At 34.7% G+C, this 24,280-nt stretch overlaps 4 protein-coding genes across 4 annotated transcripts; all 4 read right to left on the bottom strand.

Moving 5' to 3' along the window:
* On the bottom strand, positions 93–2,398 carry LOC104744821 (DUF724 domain-containing protein 6-like). The gene is made up of 3 exons (XM_010465923.2): positions 1,552–2,398; positions 905–1,387; positions 93–820 (listed from the first exon to the last, which is right to left on the bottom strand). Exons 1-3 carry the CDS (start codon positions 1,981–1,983, stop codon positions 356–358), a joined length of 1,380 nt encoding a protein of 459 aa, XP_010464225.1. The 5' UTR covers positions 1,984–2,398; the 3' UTR covers positions 93–355.
* On the bottom strand, positions 2,545–5,818 carry LOC104744820 (galactolipid galactosyltransferase SFR2, chloroplastic). Its single transcript, XM_010465922.2, has 10 exons — positions 5,484–5,818; positions 5,055–5,331; positions 4,820–4,958; positions 4,576–4,742; positions 4,281–4,502; positions 4,025–4,193; positions 3,688–3,921; positions 3,249–3,398; positions 3,013–3,142; positions 2,545–2,921 (listed from the first exon to the last, which is right to left on the bottom strand). The coding sequence occupies exons 1-10, from the start codon at positions 5,644–5,646 to the stop codon at positions 2,704–2,706; spliced, it is 1,869 nt and encodes a 622-aa protein (XP_010464224.1). The 5' UTR covers positions 5,647–5,818; the 3' UTR covers positions 2,545–2,703.
* On the bottom strand, positions 8,940–12,579 carry LOC104744819 (alkaline/neutral invertase C, mitochondrial-like). The gene is made up of 6 exons (XM_019237004.1): positions 11,617–12,579; positions 10,629–10,794; positions 10,275–10,486; positions 9,692–10,185; positions 9,564–9,612; positions 8,940–9,481 (listed from the first exon to the last, which is right to left on the bottom strand). Exons 1-5 carry the CDS (start codon positions 12,331–12,333, stop codon positions 9,606–9,608), a joined length of 1,596 nt encoding a protein of 531 aa, XP_019092549.1. The 5' UTR covers positions 12,334–12,579; the 3' UTR covers positions 8,940–9,481; positions 9,564–9,605.
* Positions 18,009–20,523, bottom strand: LOC104744818 (transcription factor MYB108). The gene is made up of 3 exons (XM_010465921.1): positions 20,235–20,523; positions 19,357–19,486; positions 18,009–19,014 (listed from the first exon to the last, which is right to left on the bottom strand). Exons 1-3 carry the CDS (start codon positions 20,389–20,391, stop codon positions 18,324–18,326), a joined length of 978 nt encoding a protein of 325 aa, XP_010464223.1. The 5' UTR covers positions 20,392–20,523; the 3' UTR covers positions 18,009–18,323.

Raw genomic sequence — 24,280 nt, 5'->3', positions numbered from 1 at the left:
GAAGAACTCTCTCCATTTGATAGAACTTAAATATTTTTACTTCAGGTTTTATTACTTGTTACATATCATTTGCTAATATTAACACACTCAGTCATCACTTCCAATGGAAGTTATATCCCAGAATTTCAATAAAAATGGAATTGAAAAACATTGTTAAAAGCTCACTACAAAACACAGAACTAAGAGAAAATTTAACACGTGACCTCTCTCACTAGAAGTTATACAATTAACGACATCAACCAACTTCATAATTGTTATATAAACAACAAAACAGTGCTACTGCTTATAAACAACTTAGTTTTCTCATCTTCTTAATCAACAGCTGTAACTGAAGTCAGTCAACTTATTCTTTTCTTTAAGCACGACTCCACTTTCCGTTTCTCCACACTTGGCAAGGCCTTAGATCATTGCAAGCAAACTCCAATCTCTCATTATTCGTCTTGAAGTAGACACCGTATCTCGTGTGGTTGTAATTTATCGTATAGACTTGACCAGACCACCATCCTTCATTGTACCAAGCATCCACATCTTCATGCAATTCATATCGATATGCCTTTGGAATCAGCGGAGGAGGAATAGGTCTTAAATCTGAACCTCTTGCTTCTTCCTTCAACAACTCTCCTTCATCATCTGTTTTCAGTGTTTGATACTCCACTGTGTATCTGTTTTCCCCTAAGTAACTTATGACCTTCGCAGAGAACCATGAGCCTTCGTAACCTGGTTCATCGCTTCTAACTTCCACCATCATTCCATTTTTAAACACCATCTCTGCTCTCTCACAGGATTTCAGCTTCTTAAATGGAGGTCTGTTACATTCTCCCTGCACATAACAAGGTATACACAAACTGTAAGTATGACGGCATAAACACTTAGATCTTAAACCAATAACAAGATCAGTCAATACCTTTGATTTAGAAGGATTACTCCATTCTCCATTGATCCAATCTTTGTGGGGCCTTAAGTTGAAATTTAGGACTGTCGGTTCTTCACCTCTTGAGATGAAAACAGTATACTTGCAACCTCCTCCGAGAACATTGGAAACACGACCAATCCACCACCGTTTCTTAAACCAAACATCAACTTCATCCTCTGGCTCATAGCACACAACAGGAGAAACTTCTGGAGGAGGAACTGGTCTCATGTTCTGTGCTTCTACAACATCTCTCAATGGGAGCGACTCACCGTCATCTCTACTAAATTTCAAGTGCTCAACAATGTACTTATCGTCACCTAATGAACAAAGTATACGTGCACAATACCAAGAACCCTTGTAAACTTCTTCTTCACTTCTGACTTCCACTAGAGCTCCCTTCTCATATTGATTCTCTCTTTTCTTGATTTTTATCTTCAGTTTAATACGTTGTGGCGTCGATTCCATAACATTGCTCTGAAAATAAAAATAAAAATAAAAAGCATTGTTAGTATATATTGAGCTAAAACCCCAACAAATCTTATTAATTAACATATTAGTCACCTCAGTCCTAAATTTGATTCTAAATCTGTGTACTTGAAACCCTAATAGATTCAATTCAAAAGCAGAGAAATTTTTACCTGTTGGAGAGAGGGAACCCATGAACCATCTTGCCATTCACGGTGCAGCCTCATGTCGAGCTGATCAACCTCTATCTCTGGACGATTTCCCCCTTTAAACTCCACAATGTACCTTGAATCACCAAGTACGGTCGTGACATTGCCTCTAACCCAGCAACCCTCGGTGTCTCTAAAGACGTCAACCTCATCTTTAGCTTTGAACCGTCGGTTGAGTTCACGCGGCGGAGATGGGCGAAGGCGCGTGGGAGTAACGTACTCCTTCATACGTACGGAACCTCCGACAGTTAAGGCTTCGTGCTCCACCAAAACGTGATTCTTTCTTACCGAAGGCGCGCTGACCACAGTCGCTGGAAAGTACGCCGTCGCGCCGGAAACGATTCGTTCCACCTCAACTCGGTCGCCGCCGCGCCAGAATCCGTCGCTCGTCATCATCAGTAATCAATTTTTTATGCAAAAGAAACGAGAAAAATATTGAAAGAAGATGAAGTTTCTAGAGACCTTGCTTTTACAGAAGCAAATCAGAGAAGAGAATAGAAGAGAACAGAGTGACTGATGAGGGCAGAGATAGAGAAAGAGACCGTGGCAACACGAACACGCTTATTTTATGGGGATGGTCAAGATTGGTCAACGCTAAACAAACCAAAAAAAAAAGGAAAACTTAAAAAAAACACGTCGTTTCTTATTTATGTAATACAACGTCCTGCTGTTTTTTATTTCCTTCAGATCACACAACCCTAGGAGGAGGCGTTTGTGTGTTTTTTCTCACGTGTCAAAATTAGAAACCGTTAAGTTGATCTCTGTGACTAGCGTGGAGTTCAAGTCTTCGAGTAAAACATTCACGGACAGTTTAAATTAAAATGGGCCGGCCTAGCCCACATCATCCTAAAGTTATTCACCATCTTTCTATATCTAAATACTTGCCGTTTCCATCCCAAGTAAGGAATGAAGCTAAGCATAATAACCGGACACTGGGTCGGTTAAGCTTGCTATTCATTGGTCGAACTGACGCGTAGGTGAAAACAGCGCCTCATCCGTAGGCAAACGTTTGAACAATAACAAAGATGGTGAATCGTCTCTAATTGCGCCAAAGGTTTGGCAAATCGTACAGGGAAACGAGTTTTTTTACACTCGGGTTTTATCTACTCTCTTCCTCTAGTCAAAGGGTGAGGCTAAAGCGGGATGTAGAATGAGCCCACCATCATCAGTGTGCTTGATCTTCACTTTTCTTATCCTCTTTTTCATGATAACCGGCCATATGAGAAGGGTTCGAGCCACGCGACTCAACGGGTCTTGAAGACCATCCATTTGGTAGTGACCAAACCGCCAGTCACGGTCAACAATAGGTCTCCACTGAGGCTTGTCGAGACCATCTTTTGAACAAACACAGCATTGGAAGTAAGATTATACAGCAACAGTTGGAAGAAAAAAACTAACAAACGTAAGGTGGATGCTGTAACCAACCTGCGTACATAAGACCATGATTATCAACGGCTCGATAGAATGGCCGTAGTTTTCCTGCTCTGGCAGCTTTCTGGAGTTCGTTCCATGCAAGAGACCGGTCTTTACGAGTGACTTTTCCGCTTTTAACTATCTGGAGGGCAGGAAAGAAAAGAGAAAACACAAAAGCCATTTAAGAAGAACAGCAATCCGGTGATCTCAGGTGTAGTGGAAACCACAAAGGGGTTATAATGATAAACCTTGGAAAAGAGATGGTACGACGACCGAAGGGTTCGAGCAAGATCATGGGATCGGTCAACCGCAACAAGTCCAAATTTTGGACCATATCCATCAGCCCATTCCCAGTTGTCCGAAATGGTCCAGAATACGTAACCAAGCACAGGGACACCCTGTCGTGAAAGCCACAAACACAGTGAGAGATATGCCAATAACTAGGGTTGTTATGGCGGACCCAAAGCGTGACCCATTTTGAGTCTAAGCCCGTCACTTGCGAGCCAGGTACCCACTATTTTTCGTAATGGTCCCAGGCTGGCCTGTGACCCGAAATCATGGTAGTGTTTGGAAGCTTAGATTAAGCTCATAACAAGTCAGGCTCAAAATGGGCGGGGCCAGCCAGTCACAACAACACTACCAAATATCAACATTTAAGAAGTTAATCACGTTTGAATGATTCAGCACCTTAAGCATTGCAGCATATAGGGCAAGGAGATGCTCGATCAGGTAAGGTCGTCGAATCACATCTGTCTCATCAGACACACCATTTTCTGTAATGATGAAAGGAACTTTCAGATGTTTGTATCTCTCGTGGAACATCAACAAGACGCGGTAGAGACCATCAGGATATACCCCTCTTCCAGATTCACTGTATTCATCAGTCTCTACAAGCTTCAGTCCAGCACCACACACTGCTTCCTGATTTCTCGGAGTCAGATTCCAACATACTTGTTCGAGAGAAAGCAATATAACTGATCCAAATTTGAGAACTAAAAGCAACTTTAACTCTTAGCTCTCTTACCTGTCCGTAGTAGTTGATGCCTATGAAATCCAACTTCTCACAAATGCTATCGATATATGGAAACATAGTGAGGGAATTTGTAATAGTAACGGCCCCGATATCAAAGAGTCCATATGGTCGCATAAAGGAGACATGGTGTGCAACCCCTACCAAAGGTTTTTTCAAAGAACTGCAAAATAAGAATTGGAAGCTCTTAAGATGTGCTAGTGAGAGAAACCTCTATGGTATTTTTTAAAGAAAAAGGAGGAAAACTAACAATTTCCCGTGGATGTAGTCATATGCCTTTGAGTGAGCAACAGCCATCCAGTGTAAGGCTCGATGAAATACACCCATAGGTAGAGTAGATGTAGCTATCTCCAAAAAATCAGGGTTGTTACCGGGCCAAGATCCACACATGTAGGTAAGCATGGTGAAGACATGTGGTTCATTAAATGTCACCCAAGAGTCTACCAAATCGTACATGGAATCCACAACAAGCCTGGCATGTTATAGAAAGATGATTAAGACCTACTTAATTTCCATAAATAAAGCTCATTTAAAGAGAAAGTCACCTGGTAAATTCCATAAAGTAGTCAACTGTCTTCTCTATTTTCCAGCCACCATAATCAGCAGCCCATGGTGGCAATGAATGATGAAACAAGGTTAGCATCACCTTCATTCCATTCGAACGAACTCTACCAAGTATCCATTTATAGTGTTCAAGGGCCTCATAGTTAACCTACAAAGCACAAAAGGTAAGGTGCGTTCTCTACAAGAAGCATATCCAGAGACAAAGTTTATGTATTCTAGACTCACTGCTTCCTTAATTCCTTTGGTAGGCTCTACTGGCATGATCCTAGACCAATCGATTCCCATTCTAAAGACAGTAACGCCAGTATCTTTGGCTAGCTTCACTTCTTTGTCAGGATCTGACCAAAATTTAAGCCTTTCCTCCCTGAAACAAAATTTGATAAAATCCAACTTTGAGCTGTCAAAACTAATGCTTACAATACATGCATTCAAGTGAAAAGATTGATGTTAGAAATCTCACGCATGGGGAGCGTTATGCCAAGCAGCTACATTTTTAACGGGTGGCTTATTAGCTGCAGACTTATCTTCTTTCCCATGTGAGTTCTTCGCCAAACCTTTGGTTATAGCTCCCACAGCAAGCTTAACTTTCTTCCGCTTAGCTTTCTTATCAGTGACCTCTGCATCTGCCTCTGAACATGGTGTTTCTTTTGCAAACTGGAGCCAAGCATCATCAAGATCGTCCTCAGCATGAGCAGGAGCAGTAGCCAACCCAAAGAAGAATTTGCCTTCCTTGTGTTCTGAAAACAAACATGTTCAAAAGCAATTCCATCACAAAATTTGATTTCAATTTCTACATAAACTGATAAAAACGTAGTGAAGATTGCTTCTGATTCTGAATCCAAAAATCGTTTAAGGAAGAACACATTTCAAGAGCTGCTTCGCTTCTTACCAATGGAATTGAAATCGGCGAGAACTTCTTTAGATTCGTCGATTGGAGAGCGAAACTTAGAGAGGCTCTGGCGACGGAAACGAGAGTAGGAGTATGCGTTGGCTCCGACGGTGATAGTGGCCAAAAGACCGGCGACCTTTATGAGCAATGCGACTAATTCCATAATCGTCGCCGGATGATGAAATTGACGACCGGAACTTTTTTTTTATGGTTCGTACCGGCGCGTAGAAAGATAAAACAAAACGGGTTTATGAAAAGCCCATTAAAGGCCCATTGAAACGGCGTGAAAGTGGTTGGGTGGTGGTGATCACTTTGCTGCTCGCTCTATCTTATCGTGTTCGTGTGGGTGGCTTAGCTCCACAGTCCGTGTACGTCTCTTTGTATCTCTACCTTATCTTTTTCAGTAAGTACTACTATACATGCAATAACAATACATCTATGTTAAGTACTAATTTATTGAAAGCTATAGACTCCAATCTGATTAAGGATTAATTAAAAATACCTTCCAACTTGACATGTGATATATGTGTTGATTGTTTCTTTTCTGAGATTTTTATACATGTATGAGTGTGAATGGTTGCAGCGGTTGGGGCGGACAAATCCGTCTGCGGACTAGATCGCTTTTTATTTACCATTCAGCAAATATAGTTCGCAGTGGTGCGGTCCAAATAAAGCAGAGATAAGACCGCTGCAGACCAACTGTGGACCGCTTTTGCATATACATAAAGCCCCAAAAATAGAGCGGTTCAGACCGCAGACGGATTTGGCCGTCCTGACCGCAATTACCATTCAAACCCAAAATAATAACTTGTGGTTGTAAAATATTTATGATTGTTGTCCAAATTATCTTAATCGTATTGTGAGTTCTAAAACTTTAAAACTTTTCATTTTTAGTAAGTATTGCTATACAATAACAATTACATCTATGTTTAATAATTTGTGAAAGTTATATAGTCTCCAATGTGTTGTTGATTGTTTCTTTTGAGATTTTTGATTCACTTTCTTTTTGAAATTTCAAATTTTTATTTTTGCATATATAAATTGAGGTTATAATATATATAAATTGTGGTGAGTGGTCCACTAAGATTTTCTACATCCCTTAAATTGATATGGAAGGGCATCTTTTCCGTATAGTTCCACCTTGAGTATATAGTCGGTGAGACTAAAGTTATAGTTCCACTTTGAGTATTTATGGTATTTTTGGAGAAAAAAAAAACAAAAACAAAAATGTAGTATTTTTGGAAAAAAAAAAATATTTTTAATGGCATTTTGAAGAATTCCTCTTTAAACATAATGTAATTATTTGACATTAATAAAGTTTGTTTGCATCAATTAACATATCGACATAGTTAAACTATAATTATTTATAATTGATAAAAATAAAATGTTAATGATTTCAATTTAATTCATAATTGATACAAATAGTAAAGAAAAAAATCAAATAGCATGTAGATATATCAGCAAATCAAAATCAAAGAGCGTATGAAGAACAAAACGTGTACAGTCATAAAGCCAATCAAACATACAAAACCATCACTCCCATGACATAAAGCCTTCGACTAAGCATTATTAGTTGTTATTTGTGTTTATTGTTTATCCTTTCAATCATGTTTTAGATTTTGGAGTTATAGATTTTAGTTTGTAATTTTTACCAGTGGTGGTATTATTATAATTATAATAAAATGATATAATAATCTGCAATTTATATATAACTTTACTTATTTATTAAAAATAATTGTAAAATAAAATGCTTAAAATTACTGTTAAAATTAATTATCATAGAAAATAGAATAATAATTATTGTAAAATTAATTATTTCAAATGACACAATTATTTGAATCAGTTATGAAAACTGATATTATTTTAACATCAATTGCTTACAACTGATATAAATATTGGCATCAAATATTGTAATTGTTACAAATAGTAACATCATTTTACTTATTGATTTAAAATGTAGTATCATTTGTTGGTAATTGACAAATTATTCATATCCATGAAATTTAGTCACTTTTTTTTCTTGGTTGAAATATATTTACTAAGCTAGGATGAAATATTTTTGGGACTGAACAAAGTATTCACACAGTAATGTATTTAGCCGACAAGATCCATGGTGTTTATTGAATCTCAAATCACTTAAATTATTTGTTTTATCATAGAATTTGAAAAGTTATTTAATGTTATTTATTCATCCAATTGTATCGTTTAATATTTTTTTATTGATCAACCGTTTATTATTAACAAACAACAAGTAGAGAGAAGCAGGTTAAAGAAGATGGTTTCTTTCGGTTTATCTAATACATATGTATATAACTTAAATTTGTATAAAAATATATGTATAGGTACAATTTCATTTTAAATATCTAATGTGCAATTAAATAGATATTTTAAAATCAAAGAAATTTTAAATAGACTAAAGATAGAGAGTTATATTTATTTAATATTTTATTATATAAACTAGAGATTTTAAAACATACCACATAGGAGTTTGTCTCGGCCATCTCTGGCCTTTGCACAGCTGGTTTCTTCTCACCCCATAATAAGACAAAATTGCTCAGGAGATAAGTGAGAGTATGGGTGACCGCAACACCAGCGTCTCCGAGGAGCACCCACACACATATATAACACCGATAGGAAACGTTAACATATCCTCCCATACCAACTTCACGTCCATTGCTCAGCCTGCAAGTAGCAATGATATGCCCATCGACAACATCTAAAGACATGATGGTAACGGCATGATAACCCCCAAACCGAGAATATATTGATGTTGCGCCAAAGTAAACTCGATTCCCAGAAAGGAAAACGGCCAATTCCTCCCTGAACTAAGTTACTTTATCGTATTCATGCATCAAGTTTTAAGGTGTGCTTATAACCACATAAACTAACTTATAATTTGAATTTACTGCATAAACTACTAAAATGTGGTCAAAACCTCCAAATTTACGGATGCCGTTACCGTTAGTGTAGCTGACTTGGATGCCACATAGATTGAATAAAACGACATCGTTTTGTTAAAAAAAATTGGTTAAAAAGAGGGAATGGGAAAACGACATCGTGGCTTCTCATTTCTCACCACCTTTAATGAGAATAGAAAGACACATCCTTTGGTTTAGTAGAAGGAAGCGATGCTTCACATAAACATGAACGAAAAGGTTGCGATTTAAAGACACATCTTTTGGTTTAGTGACTTTTAGCAAACATAAAAAAATCACAGCCCTTTGATCAAGATAAAGACTAACTTCAACTGTTGGATTATAAGGATGACATCTGTAGTTCCTAAAAAATGGGTTTGCTATTATATATATAGATTATTGTGCCCGATATAAAAAACATTTCTGCATCCCCACTGATTAAAACTAATTAGAGAGATAGGAAATTCAGGAAACAAAAACATATATTCGTTTACTTATACATGTTTCAATCAAGTATACATATTTGTATTTTAGTCGTATATATATAATCCTTTTATGTTACTTCTTCCTGAGTCGTACATAATTAATTTATAATTATATTTACATAAGTAAGCGTATCTAACTTATGAACGTAATTTCTACTTGAGGAAACTTTATGCAACAAGCTCATGTTTTGTTTATGAGTTATGATCACATGCATGTTGAAAACTTGAAATATGGAGCTTTCAAGACAAAAGAGTCAAGTCAGGTTTCAGGAAACTATGATCTCGGAGGTTGGAAACGCGAACACTTGTTCTTCCGTCCGCTGCTTTTACTCAGGCCACAGACACAGGTCTCAAGCAGCTGATAGTCCTCTTCCCAGAACAAGAGTGATGCTTTCTCGGGTTGTTCTATGAGTTTCTTAGAAGCCAAAAAGCCTGCAATGGTCCAGGTCTGATACAGCCTTGATTGTTTCCCCACGAATCTCCCGCTTTTCGTGTCATAATACTCAGGCCACTCATCTTCCTTGAGCCTTTTCTCTGCAACAGCAACTGCTTTCTTCGCCAGTTCTAGCTTACCCATCTTGATACAAGCCAATGTAAACTACAAAAATCCATGCATTCTTAGAGTTTCTTCAATCTGAAAACACAGCTAAATGATGCATGTTTTGCTTGTTTGTTTATACCTGCCAGAGGAGGGTTGGCCAGGATCCGCCATTGTGATATGACTAAGGCCTGGAATGACAAATATGAAACCAAAGATCAGTAGAATTCCCAAAGAACAAAAACGAAATAGTATTTTGAAGGTGCTCACGTGTTCTTTGGATCAGAGCCTGTGATTATTCGCCATTCTTCTTTCTCTAGAGCCGGAAAACAGATCTTGAGAGGCATGTTAGCAACAAGATCATCCCATTTCTCTTCGATTAATGTCATGACTCCTTCGTTCTGTTCCTGACTTCCCAAAGATGAAATAACGGCCCAAAGGTTTCCAAGTGTGAAGAATCTGAAATCCATGTGGGCAGGCTGGAGATTTCCTATGAAATAACCACCTTTATCAGGAATCCAGTCGACAAGCCAAGTAGGGATCTGATCTGGATATATGTTAAACTTGTTGGTTGCATCTGCTGAATACTCCTCAGTGTTGTAACGATATATCTCGTTGATTTTCTTGATATCGACCCAATAGTACTCTCTAATATGGAATGATAAAGCACTTAGGCGATTGTTGACAGCAGCAACTAAGTTCTTGGTTCCATCATTCACAATAAGCATCTCTCGAGCACAACGGAGAGCAGAGTAGAATAATGCCTGGGAATGAAAAAATGATAGACTGTTAATTATCAATTATTATAAGCTCCTTGTTACATCAATCATACACGATCAGTCACTTTACTTACTTGGATTTCAAGTGGATGCCCATGAATGCCCATTCTTCGATCAATCATGCATGAGCCGTCAGTGACAAGAAGAGTCGGGAACATGTCAAAACCGTCGGCTAGACATAGCTTAAGTATCAACTTGATCCCTGTTTGAACATCAATTCTCTCTTGCAAAGTGTAGTCACCAGTGAGCTTTCCATAAGCTCTCAACAATATGATCCACCACAAACCTATAGCAAAATTAAGAAAGATCATTGCACTAATGTCAAAGATTCACAACTTTTAAACGAAAAGAGAAAATATTTAGTTGCTGGACTGTCTAATGTTTGTTTCTCCATGATAAGCAGAAAATGTCAAAAGCATAGGAGTTACCAGAGTCAACAGGGCTAACACGTCCAATAGCAGATCCACCAAAATCTGGATCTAAAAACTCCTCAAATGAACCATCATTTCCCTCAAGTGGCGCAGATTTCACTTTAAAACTCGCCGGCATTAGCCCTGGGCCAGGGCTGTGACAGTCCACTGTTTTCTCCCAGCTCTATAACAACCAAAGAACACAAAGCTCGACTAATAAACTTCGGTGTAGATTCATATATCAAATGCCTTATAATTACATTCACAAGAACTGAAGTCAACCGAATAAAAGGCAAAACACCTTTCTAGGAACAAGAAACTGTGTCTGTGTAGCAGGCAAGGAAATGCAAATCTTTAGACCAAAGCTAATTCATCAAAACCGTATTTAATAGCAAAGAATCTTAAGAAGACGATTTAACACTAATTTAATCAAATAAGGATTCAAATGTTTGGGAGATCTAAGAGAGCAATCAAACAGGCAAGGAGAGGTAAATGAAACTAGGTGGCGTCTTAAAGGATATCAAAGTATCATTAATTTTAACAACTAAATTATAAAAAAACAACGCAATCAAACATTTCGGGACTAAACAAATTTAAACATAAGAAGACATACCTGAAAGTGCAACGTTGGATCTTGCCTTTCTCCATTAGGCAAGATAAATCAGTAAACAAACTAGATACATTTCCCATTTTCAAAATCCGCTAAACTTCCCTAGAATGAGAAATCAAATTCCATTGGCAAATAATGAGCGTGCATGCAACCAAGAAAAAGTAAGACTATTTTGAAAGAATCAAGCCAAACATCACTCCTCTATGAACGGAATATATTTACATAGCAAACTAGTTAATGCGTGTATTAAAGACCAACCAACTTAACCAAATTCCAATCTCTAAAACTGTTGATTTAGACAGTCTAAAACCAGTTGTAATGGAAAGAATGCAGAAGCAATCAGATGATAGCTCAAGAGAAAACATTTCAAACAAAAAAAGTTCAGGACAATGTTACCTGCAACTGCAATGTATGAAGGAGAAAGTTTCTTACAATCTCCCCTTCTCCATCAAGCAAGAAAGCATACGCCGAAGGAACAAAATCTCGAATAAACACCTGATCATAGTTCAAAATCTGCTTATCCCCTGGATCCTTAGCCGCTACAGTCCCCACAGGAAACCCACAGTAATTCACAACAGCACCACGAAGCAGCTTCCACGCCTCCTTGTCATCCTCAGTCTGACTCAAACCACGTTCTGTCTCCCTTCTTACGCCCACATTTCCAAAATTAGTATCTTTTACTCCTCCATTATCACTTTCCTTTTTAAATATCTCTTCAGATTTCTCCACATCCTTGAAAACCAGTGGCTTCACAAACATACGCTCGAAGCTCTTATCATTTACATGAGAATCTAAAGAAGAACCCGAATGGTTCTTAAAATCTGAAGCTACACGGGGAATTAATAATACACCCCTGCTGCAGCCTCTTCCTCTACTACTACTACTACTACTAATACTAATGGAATCGGAATCAGAAAAAGCATTCCGACGGGAATGAATACCAGATCTAATACTTCTGGAACCAATCTTTGTACAGTGTAGCTTCGACGAATTGATCAATCTTCTTCCCGAGTTAGGGGGAGAAAACCCGAAAAGCGAAGAACTTTTAAAACTAATTAGAAATCTACAACAGGGTTTCATCGTAGAGACACAGATACAGCTCATACTGTTCATTCTCTCCAATTACAGCTTCTTGATCGACGAAAAACACAAAAGAACCCGATCGTAGGAATTGGAGAATGTCTGAACTAATTCAAGGTAAGTAAAAAATAAACAAATACTTAGATCGGATATACTTACAAGGGGAAGAGAAGACGATCAAAGAATGAGATTTTTTAGAAGATGATCGGATATACTAATCGTTTGGTGAAGATGATCAAATCTGAGACTGTTTGTAAAAAAGGTTGCTGCTTTAAAAAGAAAAAGCTCTGTGGACAAAATTGTAAAAACTACATGAACATGTTGACGCGCGTGCACTTTATGTTTTTTTAATATTCAGTTATCTTTTAAAATTACGAAAATAAGCTTATTTTACGTGTCTCGTTTGCTAGCTAGTATATCTGTATTTTTATCTTCTGGATAGGGGTAGAAATGATATTTGACAATATTGTTCTCTGTATCTGTCTGTTTGGATCAGATGGGCCGGTGGTAGAGCCCACAAGAATTCTTCGTTAAATAAAAAATGTGGAGAAATACATGACGATAACCTTATTGTCCCCCTTGACGCATTCTATTTACGGAACTAGCCTTAGAAGCCAAAACCGGTGCACTACGTGGCGTAATTTAATTAGTCAGATGTAAAATGAAAAGTATTTTGTTGTCTGAGATATTTATTTTGGTGCAAGCGCGTCGCCGCGGTCAGTTTCGGTTTGCTATTTGTCACGATTCAATTAAACGTCACCCACAGGCTATGGTTTAGCGCGTGTTATATAAACGCATTAAAAGGATTCAGGCCTCTTAGCCCATTGGACCAAAATATCTGTGGCCCATTTTATGCTTTCACTAGTAGAAAGCTTTACAGATTAGCAATTGTTAAACATTTAAATGGGTTCTGATGATGCTTTTTCTATGTACTAACTTCTCTATATTATAAAGAAAAAATGTATACTGTATAATCTAAATAAAGCCCACATTTTGCTTATAAATTATTAGACAATCTCCACTCCACAAACACACAAACCATAGTTAAAAAATGTATGAGCAAAATGTTTTTTTTTGTTTCCTTTGTTGAAATGACTAACATAGATATAAATCTTACAGCATCTTCTTTTGCAAGTTGATAATTCAAATGCATATATATGAAAGTGGGGAGTTTATAGACTTCTCCAAGATCAATATTGCTATAATGCTATCATACTTCTTTTTTTGGAAAGTTCAATTCGGACAAGCCAATTTCGTAATATGTAACTAGTGCATACGTAAACTATATATTACTTTTTATAAATTGTTTGAACTTATCTATTTTACTTGGTGGAGAAGGAGACTGGAGAAGTTAAAAATTTGCAAAATGATAAGAACTATCTATCTTAGTGTTCATATTAGATGCCTAACCACGAGGATCGAAGCATGTGGGTTTAATACTAAACGTTTGCTTTTGAATAACCTAGAAAGGGATAGGATCATGTCATTATATAACGTGCTCTTCAGTTTATCTTCTTGATATATATTTTAGCTGATACGGTCTTATCCACATTGCCATATTCTTTTTTTAAGATTTTTTTTTTTTTTAATTTGTAATCTTAATGATGGGAAGGGCCTCTTCTTCTCTAACTTAATGGTAATTAGATTTCTTCACAAGCTCGCAGCTAGTACTATGTACATGAAAATTTAATTATTTATAAAATTATATATATACGTACTCATGTAGTCTGGAAACATAGATTAATCTTAAATAATATACAAGAAAGTTAAAATATGTATGTTACATTCATGAATTTACACACATGCCCTAACGGCTTATTACCATGGAGGCATGGATTATCTCAATACTTACGCTAAGCATCATAGATTCATAAATAAATCTCACAAACCCTACAACCCGTACATCGGTATACATATATAATAATAACTAACATAATATTGAAATTACTTTAAATTGATAGTTAAACCAAAATGTTTGATATGAATCAACATTTTGATTAAGAAACTAAAGATAACCACAGAAGACAGACAAACAAACAAGTGGTTGCTAAGGTATGGCAAATTTCAAGGCAGGTATCTATCAACTTACGACCGGACAGACAAAACATAAACCTCTTGTCCAAAGGTACGACGGAAACCGAAAAATCAATATCTTTCCTAGATTAGCAATAATATGAAGTTTCAATTAAACCGAATATTCATGTGTGATGTGTCGTATCAATTACACGATTTGGGTATTCGTTTATTTGATTAATATTTGGGGTTGCGTTTCGATTCAGTGTTATGGATTCTCTGATAAAGCATTAATTTTATTTTTAAGTGTTATCACGTGATTAGCATGGTTTTTTCGCAAGTGATTAAAGACTTTTGTGGCATTAAAATGCTTTGTTTCTATAAAAAGAAAAAAAAAAAGAAACGAACAGATAAAAAGTTAAAGCAATTGATTAATAAGACTAAAGTTTATAGTATGGTTTATTATTATTTTTAAAATAATATCATAAAACTCAACTTTTACGAATAACTTTGATCTTTCAATAAATTGTGATTACATGCATGGAATAAACCATTAATTAATTGCTTCCTTTAAATTATAATAATATCTCATTTTTGGCATAATTAAAACTAAAGCAACCGATTTCCTAAACATGGCTATATAATAATAAGAAACTATCTAATAGTAGTATATTTTCTATTCTTTTGGGGTTAAAGTGTACAACTATCTCCATAACAATTTATAGTTGTTTTTTCCCCATAACGATCGGAACAAATGAATGAATGATCCTCATACACAAAAACTATATCGAAATTAATATTCATATATATACATGCATGCATTTATATTTAAATCATTAATTAATCCACAATACATATATATTGCTTTTCCACACTATCTATATTCTGATTCTGGATGCGTTAGTATATAAAAATTGAATGAAAGAAATATTAAGCCCCATAAGATTTTACATTTGTATCCTATTCATTCGTATATTATTAATGTCATACTTCAAAAATACCATTAGCATATTCTTCTATGTAGAAATTAAAGACGAAGAAAAGAAAGTGAAATTTTCCAAATACAATGTACTTCGCAGTTTTCGGATTAAGATATGGTATTGTTAGTGTATGTAAAGGAAAAGGATTGGAACCCAAAGGAAAGACATGTTGACGCCGACGTGTAAGTCTATGGAGGCGTTGACCTTGACCATTCAAATGACTATATCGGTCTCTTCTTCTTTGTGCTTCTCTTCCCCAACAATAATGGAATATTATCCACCTCATCGAATCATTGGATGCCATGTGGCGCACGCTTTAGTCCAATCTCCCATGTATCTGAATCTGTTTTCTGTTTTTTTCTAGCTGTTCTGTCTTTTCCGAATAAACGTTGATTAACAACACTGCAAGTTTGATTTTTGAAGAGTTTTTTTTTTTTTTAATTAAAGAAATTACGTTTCCAAGTGTGAATAGAGAAGAAATTCATCTTACACCGTCAATGATTATTATTCTTTTTTTGAGTTGCATTTTACATAATATTGCTGAGTTTAATGTTCTGTATTTACAAGTAAATTATCATAAAGTTCGCAACAGCGACCCGAGGAAAAAAGTCAGCCACTAGTTCAAGAGGCTTTCGATGAATAGGTTTTTCCATCCAATCTTAAGCTAACATAACTATGCGCATATATACGTACATGCATTGCATCGTCTAATTCAATATTAATAACCCATTAGCTAGTATATTTGATATTTGGGGTTTTTTAAAAAATTAATATTAACTAAGAATGTAGATATCTATTGGAATGAAAACCTCCTCTCACTTTCAATGAAAAACTCGTAACATGTATGTACCTGCATCTGAATAGATTAAGTCTCGTTGTTGGCATATATAAGTACGAATTTTGAATTTAAACCAACTGAATGAAATAAACATTTATAAGTTTAGGTCATTTATTCACACTAGATATATGTTGAAAAGGGAAAAAGTTCACATGACATGACCCGTACGTTCTAAACTTTATTAAGGACGGATCGAACTTGATTTTTCGAAGTTTTTGAGAAAGAAANAAAAAAAAAAAAAAAAAAAAAAAAAAAAAAAAAAAAAAAAAAAAAAAAACTGACGTAAACATTTCGTTGCCAAACGTAAAGTGGTAGTCTAATTAACAAGTGGTTCTCCGTAAAACTACTTGCTTTAATTTTAGATGAGATAACGGATCAGAAAATTCTTGGTAGGATCAACATATATATTTTCAACCTTGGACTGAATTTGAATTAAGTTCCAAATCAAAGATATTGCTGAGGAAAGAGTTGTTCGGATTTTGGGACCACTCTCGGTCTTGAGATGGCTTTTAGGCGTCGGCGGCTTGCTTGCTGGCCACACCACACCACACCGCCTATGAATGATCTTTTCATTCTCAGCCGCCGCCATCTCTTTAAGTCTTCCCCTCACATTCACTATTTAAGCACGTGCCTTTTTATATTCTCTGTCACGTGCCAATTCCATAAGATGTGCGGGCATGTATATCTTATGTTCTATATGCAAAAGCTTAGAAGATAGGAAATTAAGCAGTATTTGCTTATAGGATCAAGTTGGTATACTGAGAGAAAACGACTTCCGCTACAGTTTTTTTGACGGCTTTGCAATTATTATGCATGTACTGCGGGAAAAAAAATAACAGAAAAAATAAAACTTAGCAAATTCCATAAACGTTTATTATAGCTAGGCTTTTAAGAGCTGTATACATTAATACATATAGTTACTGCAATTATAGTTACGTGCCCAAGCCAAAAGCAATATATGAATAACAAAATCCACAATTATATTTATAACTACACAACGATTTAACTAAAACTAATTAGGTATCATGCGTGGCTTGTAACTGATAGCTAACTAGCTAGTTTTTTTTTTAATAATATGCCCCAATAACATTCCAACAGTTTCTCTTCGAAAAGTAATCTTCTCATTTTTTTAATACATGTGAATTGATTCAGGCTCTAAAAACTAGACCATGACACTCATATTGGAATCCTGGTGTTAAAACAGAACTGAGTGAGAACAGAGGAGGAGAGGTTGTACATATAGATAACATAGTGTTGCTGACGTGGTGCCGAGTAACGACACGGTTTTGTCTAGATAATGGTGTAACGGTCCGTACAATAATTAACTAAGGTTTTTGGACATATTTAGTGGTGGGTTATCATCACTTAACATATATTTTAACAAATTATTTACTTTTCAATGTATAAACCCCTTAATGGCCACCTTAAACTCAAAGCCCAGATTAGAACCAACCAGAGTTTGCCACGTAGCCTTCGAATATGACAATCATTTTTTATATGTCATCTTTTGAACCCAAAGAAAGGCTTTCACACTCACACTTGCACACTAGTTCATTTTATTTTTCCATATACATGCTCTATAGACATAGTTCCTAAAAAGTGATATCACTTGGATTATCCGTTTTTTATAGTACCAAAGTCATTATTATATACTCTTTTAATAATATTTTATGATGTCTTTGTTTTGTTTGTTTGTGTCATATCTTGGGGTTAAATATTAAACATGGTGGAACCAATTATGAGCTTCGTCGTTAGAATATTAATAATTAAACGAATAACGTTAAATATTATGCTTCCATTGAGGAAATCACTCAATCTATAGTGTGAAAACAGGATCAATTATTTATGTTTATTGTATACTAGCTCCCACCGACGAATGAGTTTTATTTTTTCTTATAATTAAATCACAGATTATTTTCATATGAATTATCCACAAAATATCATTACAATCCCCAATAAACGAAACAAAACCAAAAACCAATCAAATTTAGCGCTTTGTTAAAACGCCATATGATATATATGATCAAGCTTGGAATAAAAAAGCTGATCTCATATATCCTAATATAAATACTATCAGTGAACACATTCTTTGTCTTTTAATTATTCCCCTTACAACAATTCCTTTCACACGTATACTTTAGTGTATAATTAATATAACTTAAAACGATTTCTAATCATTTCTTCTATATTCATCAGAAGCTACCATTATTGTTGAGCTGTTGTTGTTGCTGCTGCTGTAGGAACCAGAAGTCTTCATCACTTTCTCCAATGTTCCATAAACTGTCTGAAGAGGAAGCAGCACCATTAATGTTTTCAAACCAGTTGAGGTTGCTTTGCTCTTGCATAGCCGTTAGATCTTCGTCCAATAATCCACTGTAATCGAAATAATTCTCCGGTAATAACTGTGGACCCACCACCATATTCTGATCCGGGTAATAACTATTCCCCATTTGACCCGAGTAGTATTCCGGGTTCGGGTTTGGAGCGCTGTAGTACTCCGTCAAGTCTGACACCGGAGAGACTGCCACGCTGGAATTTTCCGGCGTGATATAATCGTTGTTGCTCACTACACCAAACTGTTGTCCCATGTTGTTGTTGTTGTAGTCGTAATTCATGAATTGATTGTTAGAGGTTGTCATGCATGACGACGTGCCGGCTGATCCCGTGGTGTTGGTGGTTGTAGTGGTGGCTGCGGCTGAGGCCGAGGCAGATTGGATTCTCTCGACTAGCCGAGGCATCCATAAGTACTTCATTGTGTCTTTGAATTGTTGGCTGTTCACATCACATTTCAACTGCTTTGCATGTTTTTGCACCCGTGTTCTCCAGTAGTTTTTGATCTCGTTGTCCGTTCTCCCCGGTAAATATTGTGCGATTTTTGACCATCTATTCATCAATATAACAAAGATTAAATGAACGGTTCTAAACAAATCATAGTGATAATCAAATTCTTATTTTCTTGTCGTCTATGACATTTGATTTGGATATCTCAGTATCATATATGTATATGTGGTGTCTTTTATCCATCAACATCGACATGATTTGATATTTTCCCTATACCCTATTATAGTACTGATGCAAAATTATATGTAAAAAAAAAAGATTCAATCCAAATTAAATAAACTTCATCAACTAGTATAAAGAAACAATTGTATAATATTATTTGGAAAAAGATGTTATATTAATAGAGGATATATATATTCTGATTTATTCTTTTGTGAAACATACCTATTGCCCCAACGGGAATGAAGTTCGAGGATCAAGAGTTGTTCTTCAAGTGTAATGTTTCCACGGCGGACATCAGGGCGGAGATAGTTTAACCACCGCAGTCTACAGCTTTTACCGGTACGTTGAAGTCCTGTTTCATAGGCAAAAGTACATATGATGATTAATTTACCGGTCAGTCATGTCTACGTATAGTATGATGATTTTATACGGAAGAAACTCATTATAATAATTGTTTCATTTTCGGTAAAGTTATATCTATAAATTCCCCCCGCAACGAATGAACCGTATATATTATGATGCAAATTGTCCTAAAGGGTCTTTTTCTTCAGCAAGCTTTCTCCCATTGAGTTAGTGCTCTTCCCTTATAGATGATGATCATTAATTCGCATTAGTTCTTCTTTTATTTTCACCCATTGAATAACCAAATTTGGATATTTTATTCAAATTTGAGATGGTTAATAATTGAATCCATTACTAAAATATATCTCACTCAAATCATGGATACTTTTTATTTATTCGTATGAAATTATTTTTAGAAATACGAAGAAGACGAGAAAGAGAAAACATGAGAGGTTTGCACTTTTTGATTCATACCTATGAAGGGTCTTTTCATCTATGCATATATAGAAAGAAACCATTTTCGGATTATTATTTTTTTCTAAAAACTATCTTTAAAAATAGTAAAGGTTGGGCGAATTAAAAGAAAAAAACACAATCACACATGGTGATTGAAACATGAAAAGGATTGAACAAAAAAGCAATAAATCTATTATATTATGCGACTTGTTCTTTGTCTCTTTATGCTTAAAAAGATGCTCATGGAAGTGGAACATACATATATACAACTATATCTGTATATAAAAAAATATATATCATACCTGCGCAACGAGAAAGAGAGTTCCATCGACCTTCTCCATTAGTAGCAATGTAATTCATGAGCTTAAAATCTTCTTCAGCGGTCCAGGGACCTCTCTTGAGGTCCATTTCGTCTTCCATGTTGTTGTTGTTCTTTGAGCTTCTTCCTTTGTCATCCATAGATACACACAGAAGAGACCCACAAAAGAGATTATTCAGCAAAAAGATTGAGACTTTCTACTTTGTTTTCTTTGTGGTTTTGCGAAGAGAGAGAGAATTGTTTTTTTTTTTTTGGTGTTATGTGTAGATAGAGAAAGGATGAGTTTTGAATGCACAAGAAAAAGAGAAGTTGTGGGTTTTATAGAAGAAAAAAAAAGATGATAGTTTTCAATTTTTCTTTTCATTTTAAAAATTATTTGGAACATGTGCGAAGAAGGGAATAGACAGCCGTAATATAGGAACTATATGTTTATTGATTATAATTCTTTATAACTTTGTACTCCTTAATTCTGTTTCTATAAGCTTCTTTTTCGTTAAGATTTTATTTCTTTAACTTATAAAATTCGTGAAGGATAATCGAATGCGGGTAGTCCACTTGGCTGAAAATTATTCTCTTTAATTATCGGAGGTAAGTCTTTGTATTCAAATTTTATTACGTCCTTAAACCCATAATAATTTTTTTAACCATTGAACCACTATGAGTCTATGAATTGTATTAATTAACACATACAGTATGTCACATCTTTAAAATATAATACATTGACTCCATTCTTAATTTTTTTTTTAACTAAACATAAAAATAAATTTTATTTTTATTTGCATGCATGTTTACGACTAAGCCAACAAATAAGGCTAAAAATTACAGTTATTTCAGTTTTTTTTTAACAAAGCAAATAAACATATTATTTTATTCTGTCATGTTGATAAAATAAGAGACATTGCAAAATTAATCTAAAATCTATATATATCATTATTAATATTCTAAACAGTAGTATTAAAAACGGATGAAGTTATAATACTACTAGAAAGTCTATAAGTAGAAAAAGATGCCGTCCAGATAAAATATCAGTTAAAAGGAATAATTAGTAAGGAGTTAATTATCACTTAGCACTTACAATTAAGCACTGAGTTTTAAAAGTTGACCCGCTGACTTTCCACTCCGTGCGTAAAAATAACTCTGTTCAGTTTTCTACTTTCTATTGAATTTTTTTTTGTGTCAAAAATAATCAATAAGTTTATTTCCTTTTATGGATTTCTAATTTATTCAAACAAGTTGCAAAAAAAAATATATATTTTCCCCCTTTTCCTTCGTTAGTTTCTCCACTTCCCCTTTATTTCTTCCAGTTCTTATTTGACCATAAAAAGTCCGAATTCATTTTACCCAAGAACCACGCACTCTACAGCCCCGAAAGTTATATCATTATTTTCAAAATTAGTTAAACTGACCCATGCAGGTTTAGATTTCATTGTGTTACTTGTATATGTCTTTTGAAGATAAATTAGAGTTCGAAAGATTATCTATGCGAGGTAAAGAGATTTTCACCAGAGATTTTTTTTCCAGTGAAGGTTCTTAAGAGGTAACCAATATTATTTAACACTGAAGTAACCTATTGTACAATTTGATATATCGTGGGTGTATTATCTTAATTTGGCTAAGTTGTGTATGTATCAGACAAAAGTGGAAATGTCTACGTATCACACGTCCTTTCGATAATGTGTCTTTTTTTTTTTTGTTAAAATTTTTCTTTTCTTTTCAAAGTTTGTAAAAATCAAAAGGACAAGTTGATATGTTGAACTTAGATATAATAGTGAACTTTGGTATAATCTCACTTTAAGTAGTTGAAACTTGAAAGCTCTCAAGCCTTCGTCCACGATTCATTTGGATGAGTACTACTCGAATTTCTGACATATATATATATATGCATTACGCTTACATATATGTACATATACCTCCGCCTGCCCACAGGATTTAGAATATACCCTAGATAATATCTCTAAGCTAATATCACTGTATCATAGATTATACGCCATGCAATCATGCATCTTTAAATGCACTATGCAGCATATATTGACATGAATGTTATGTTAAATTTATATTTATAATGGTGTTGTTTTTAGGCGTTGTTTGTCATAGCAATTTTTTTTTTGATCGTTTCGCGTTTTCGTCAAATTGTGATATTAATTATTTATTTATTCGTATCAATGGCTAACGAGACCAATATGTTTGAATAACTCTTTCTATAATATACTGTAGCATATGACTTATCCCAACAAACGTATAACGTAATACACAAATTATGAGACTAATCGACATTATTATATAAATATAGGACCACTCTCTAATACACCCCACGCTCAAAGCAACTACACTAATTGCTGTAGTTAATTGAACATCATTTACTACGCTTTTGTGTGCACCATAATGTAAACTTAACCTACTACTAAACGACGCCGAACTAATTAATATATGCATCAACTTGTCAACTAGGTAATATATCAACTGGTTTTGCTTATCAAGCTAAATGTTGAAAAAGACATAACAAGTGGTTTATCAAATCCTGCTTACTATGGATTTGAAATGTACGGTGATGCACTATATACTGAAACCCACTTAAACTGTAAGTTATGGTGTTTATATACTTATTTCATAGAAGTGTAAAATCTTTGAAACCCTGTGTATCTTTTATTAAGACGTATAAAGTCATTCAGATGCACAAAAATCTAGAATTGTAATCTTCTTTTAAACCACAGACAGAGCCGGCCAAGAGGCCAAACAAGCCAAGCATTGGCTTGCGGCCGTGCATAATAAATAGAAAATTTCGGCTGTTTTCTTCAAAAGTTTTATTTAGGCCAGTGATTTAGTTGTACTAAAATAAGCACCACTTTACAGGTTTGACCTCCATGAGCTGCAATTAGATATTTTTTTTTTTTTTGGCTTGTAACCCTAGAAAGTTGAGCGCCGGCTCTGGCCACAGACCACAGTAATTTGATATATATGTACAAACTACTCTGTCACAAACCTTGAAAATTAGTTTGCATTTTGGTATGAGATTTCCCTGTTATCTAATATATATATACTACATACTTGGTATCCATATACTTCCAAGTTTCTTCAATTTACTGGTCACTCAGTACTAATATAGTTTGTAATGGTTCTATAGTTTGAAATTACCCTTTTCAAACGCCACTCTATTCGAACTCTAATCGATCCAGCTATATCGAATTTATCTAGTTTGTATTGGCTCAACCGTAATCTAATATTTGCTGGTCGCTTAGATAATGTATTTGTAAATTCTGATTCTCCATTGCCCCAAAATACAAATAAGAATACATATATGCTCATTATGCTGCGCATATGACTTTTAACTTGACAAAAAAAGATAAATTTTTGGTGGCATGCACGGACATCACGTGTTCCACTATAAAGTAAAATATGTAAAAACAAATTTGTTTCAGCTCCACACATGTCTTTCTTTTAGGAAACCACATCTTATATTAAAAATTCGTCTACAAAACCAAATAATTAGTTTTTCCCTAATTGAATTATACTATGGAAAATTATAGTTTTTTTAATAAAATACTTTTAAATTTTCAGTTAGAATAATTTTTGCAAGTATCAAAAGTTTGGAATACACATATATCCCTTTTATAATAAAAGGGAAGTACACAACATTGTTTTGTAAACTATATAATCTTAATAAGTTGGTTACAAATAGGTTATAGATTAATTGATAAATAATTGGTTACAAGTTAAATAGTGGTGCAACTTTAAATTATTTCCATAAATCTTAAAAAGAATATTCTAAAGAATCAATTGATATCATCTAACTTATCATATTAATTTTTATTATTAAATTATTCATCCATATTAAAATCTTTTGATATCTAACTTAACATATTAATTTATTAATTATCATTATACTTCATCTCTCATTTTTATATATAGGTCTATTTGCTGAACTAAATAAATTATCATATTATTTATTATAATTAAAAAATAGTTTTATTTCCGGATATATCATAAGTTGAATTTTTAAAAACAAATATAAATTGTTTAATCTATAAAATA

Source organism: Camelina sativa, chromosome 15, assembly GCF_000633955.1.
Source record: "Camelina sativa cultivar DH55 chromosome 15, Cs, whole genome shotgun sequence".
NCBI classification, from domain to species: domain Eukaryota; kingdom Viridiplantae; phylum Streptophyta; class Magnoliopsida; order Brassicales; family Brassicaceae; genus Camelina; species Camelina sativa.
The sequence above is the reverse complement of the archived record's forward strand: the minus strand, read 5'-3'. Positions and strand labels throughout refer to the sequence as shown.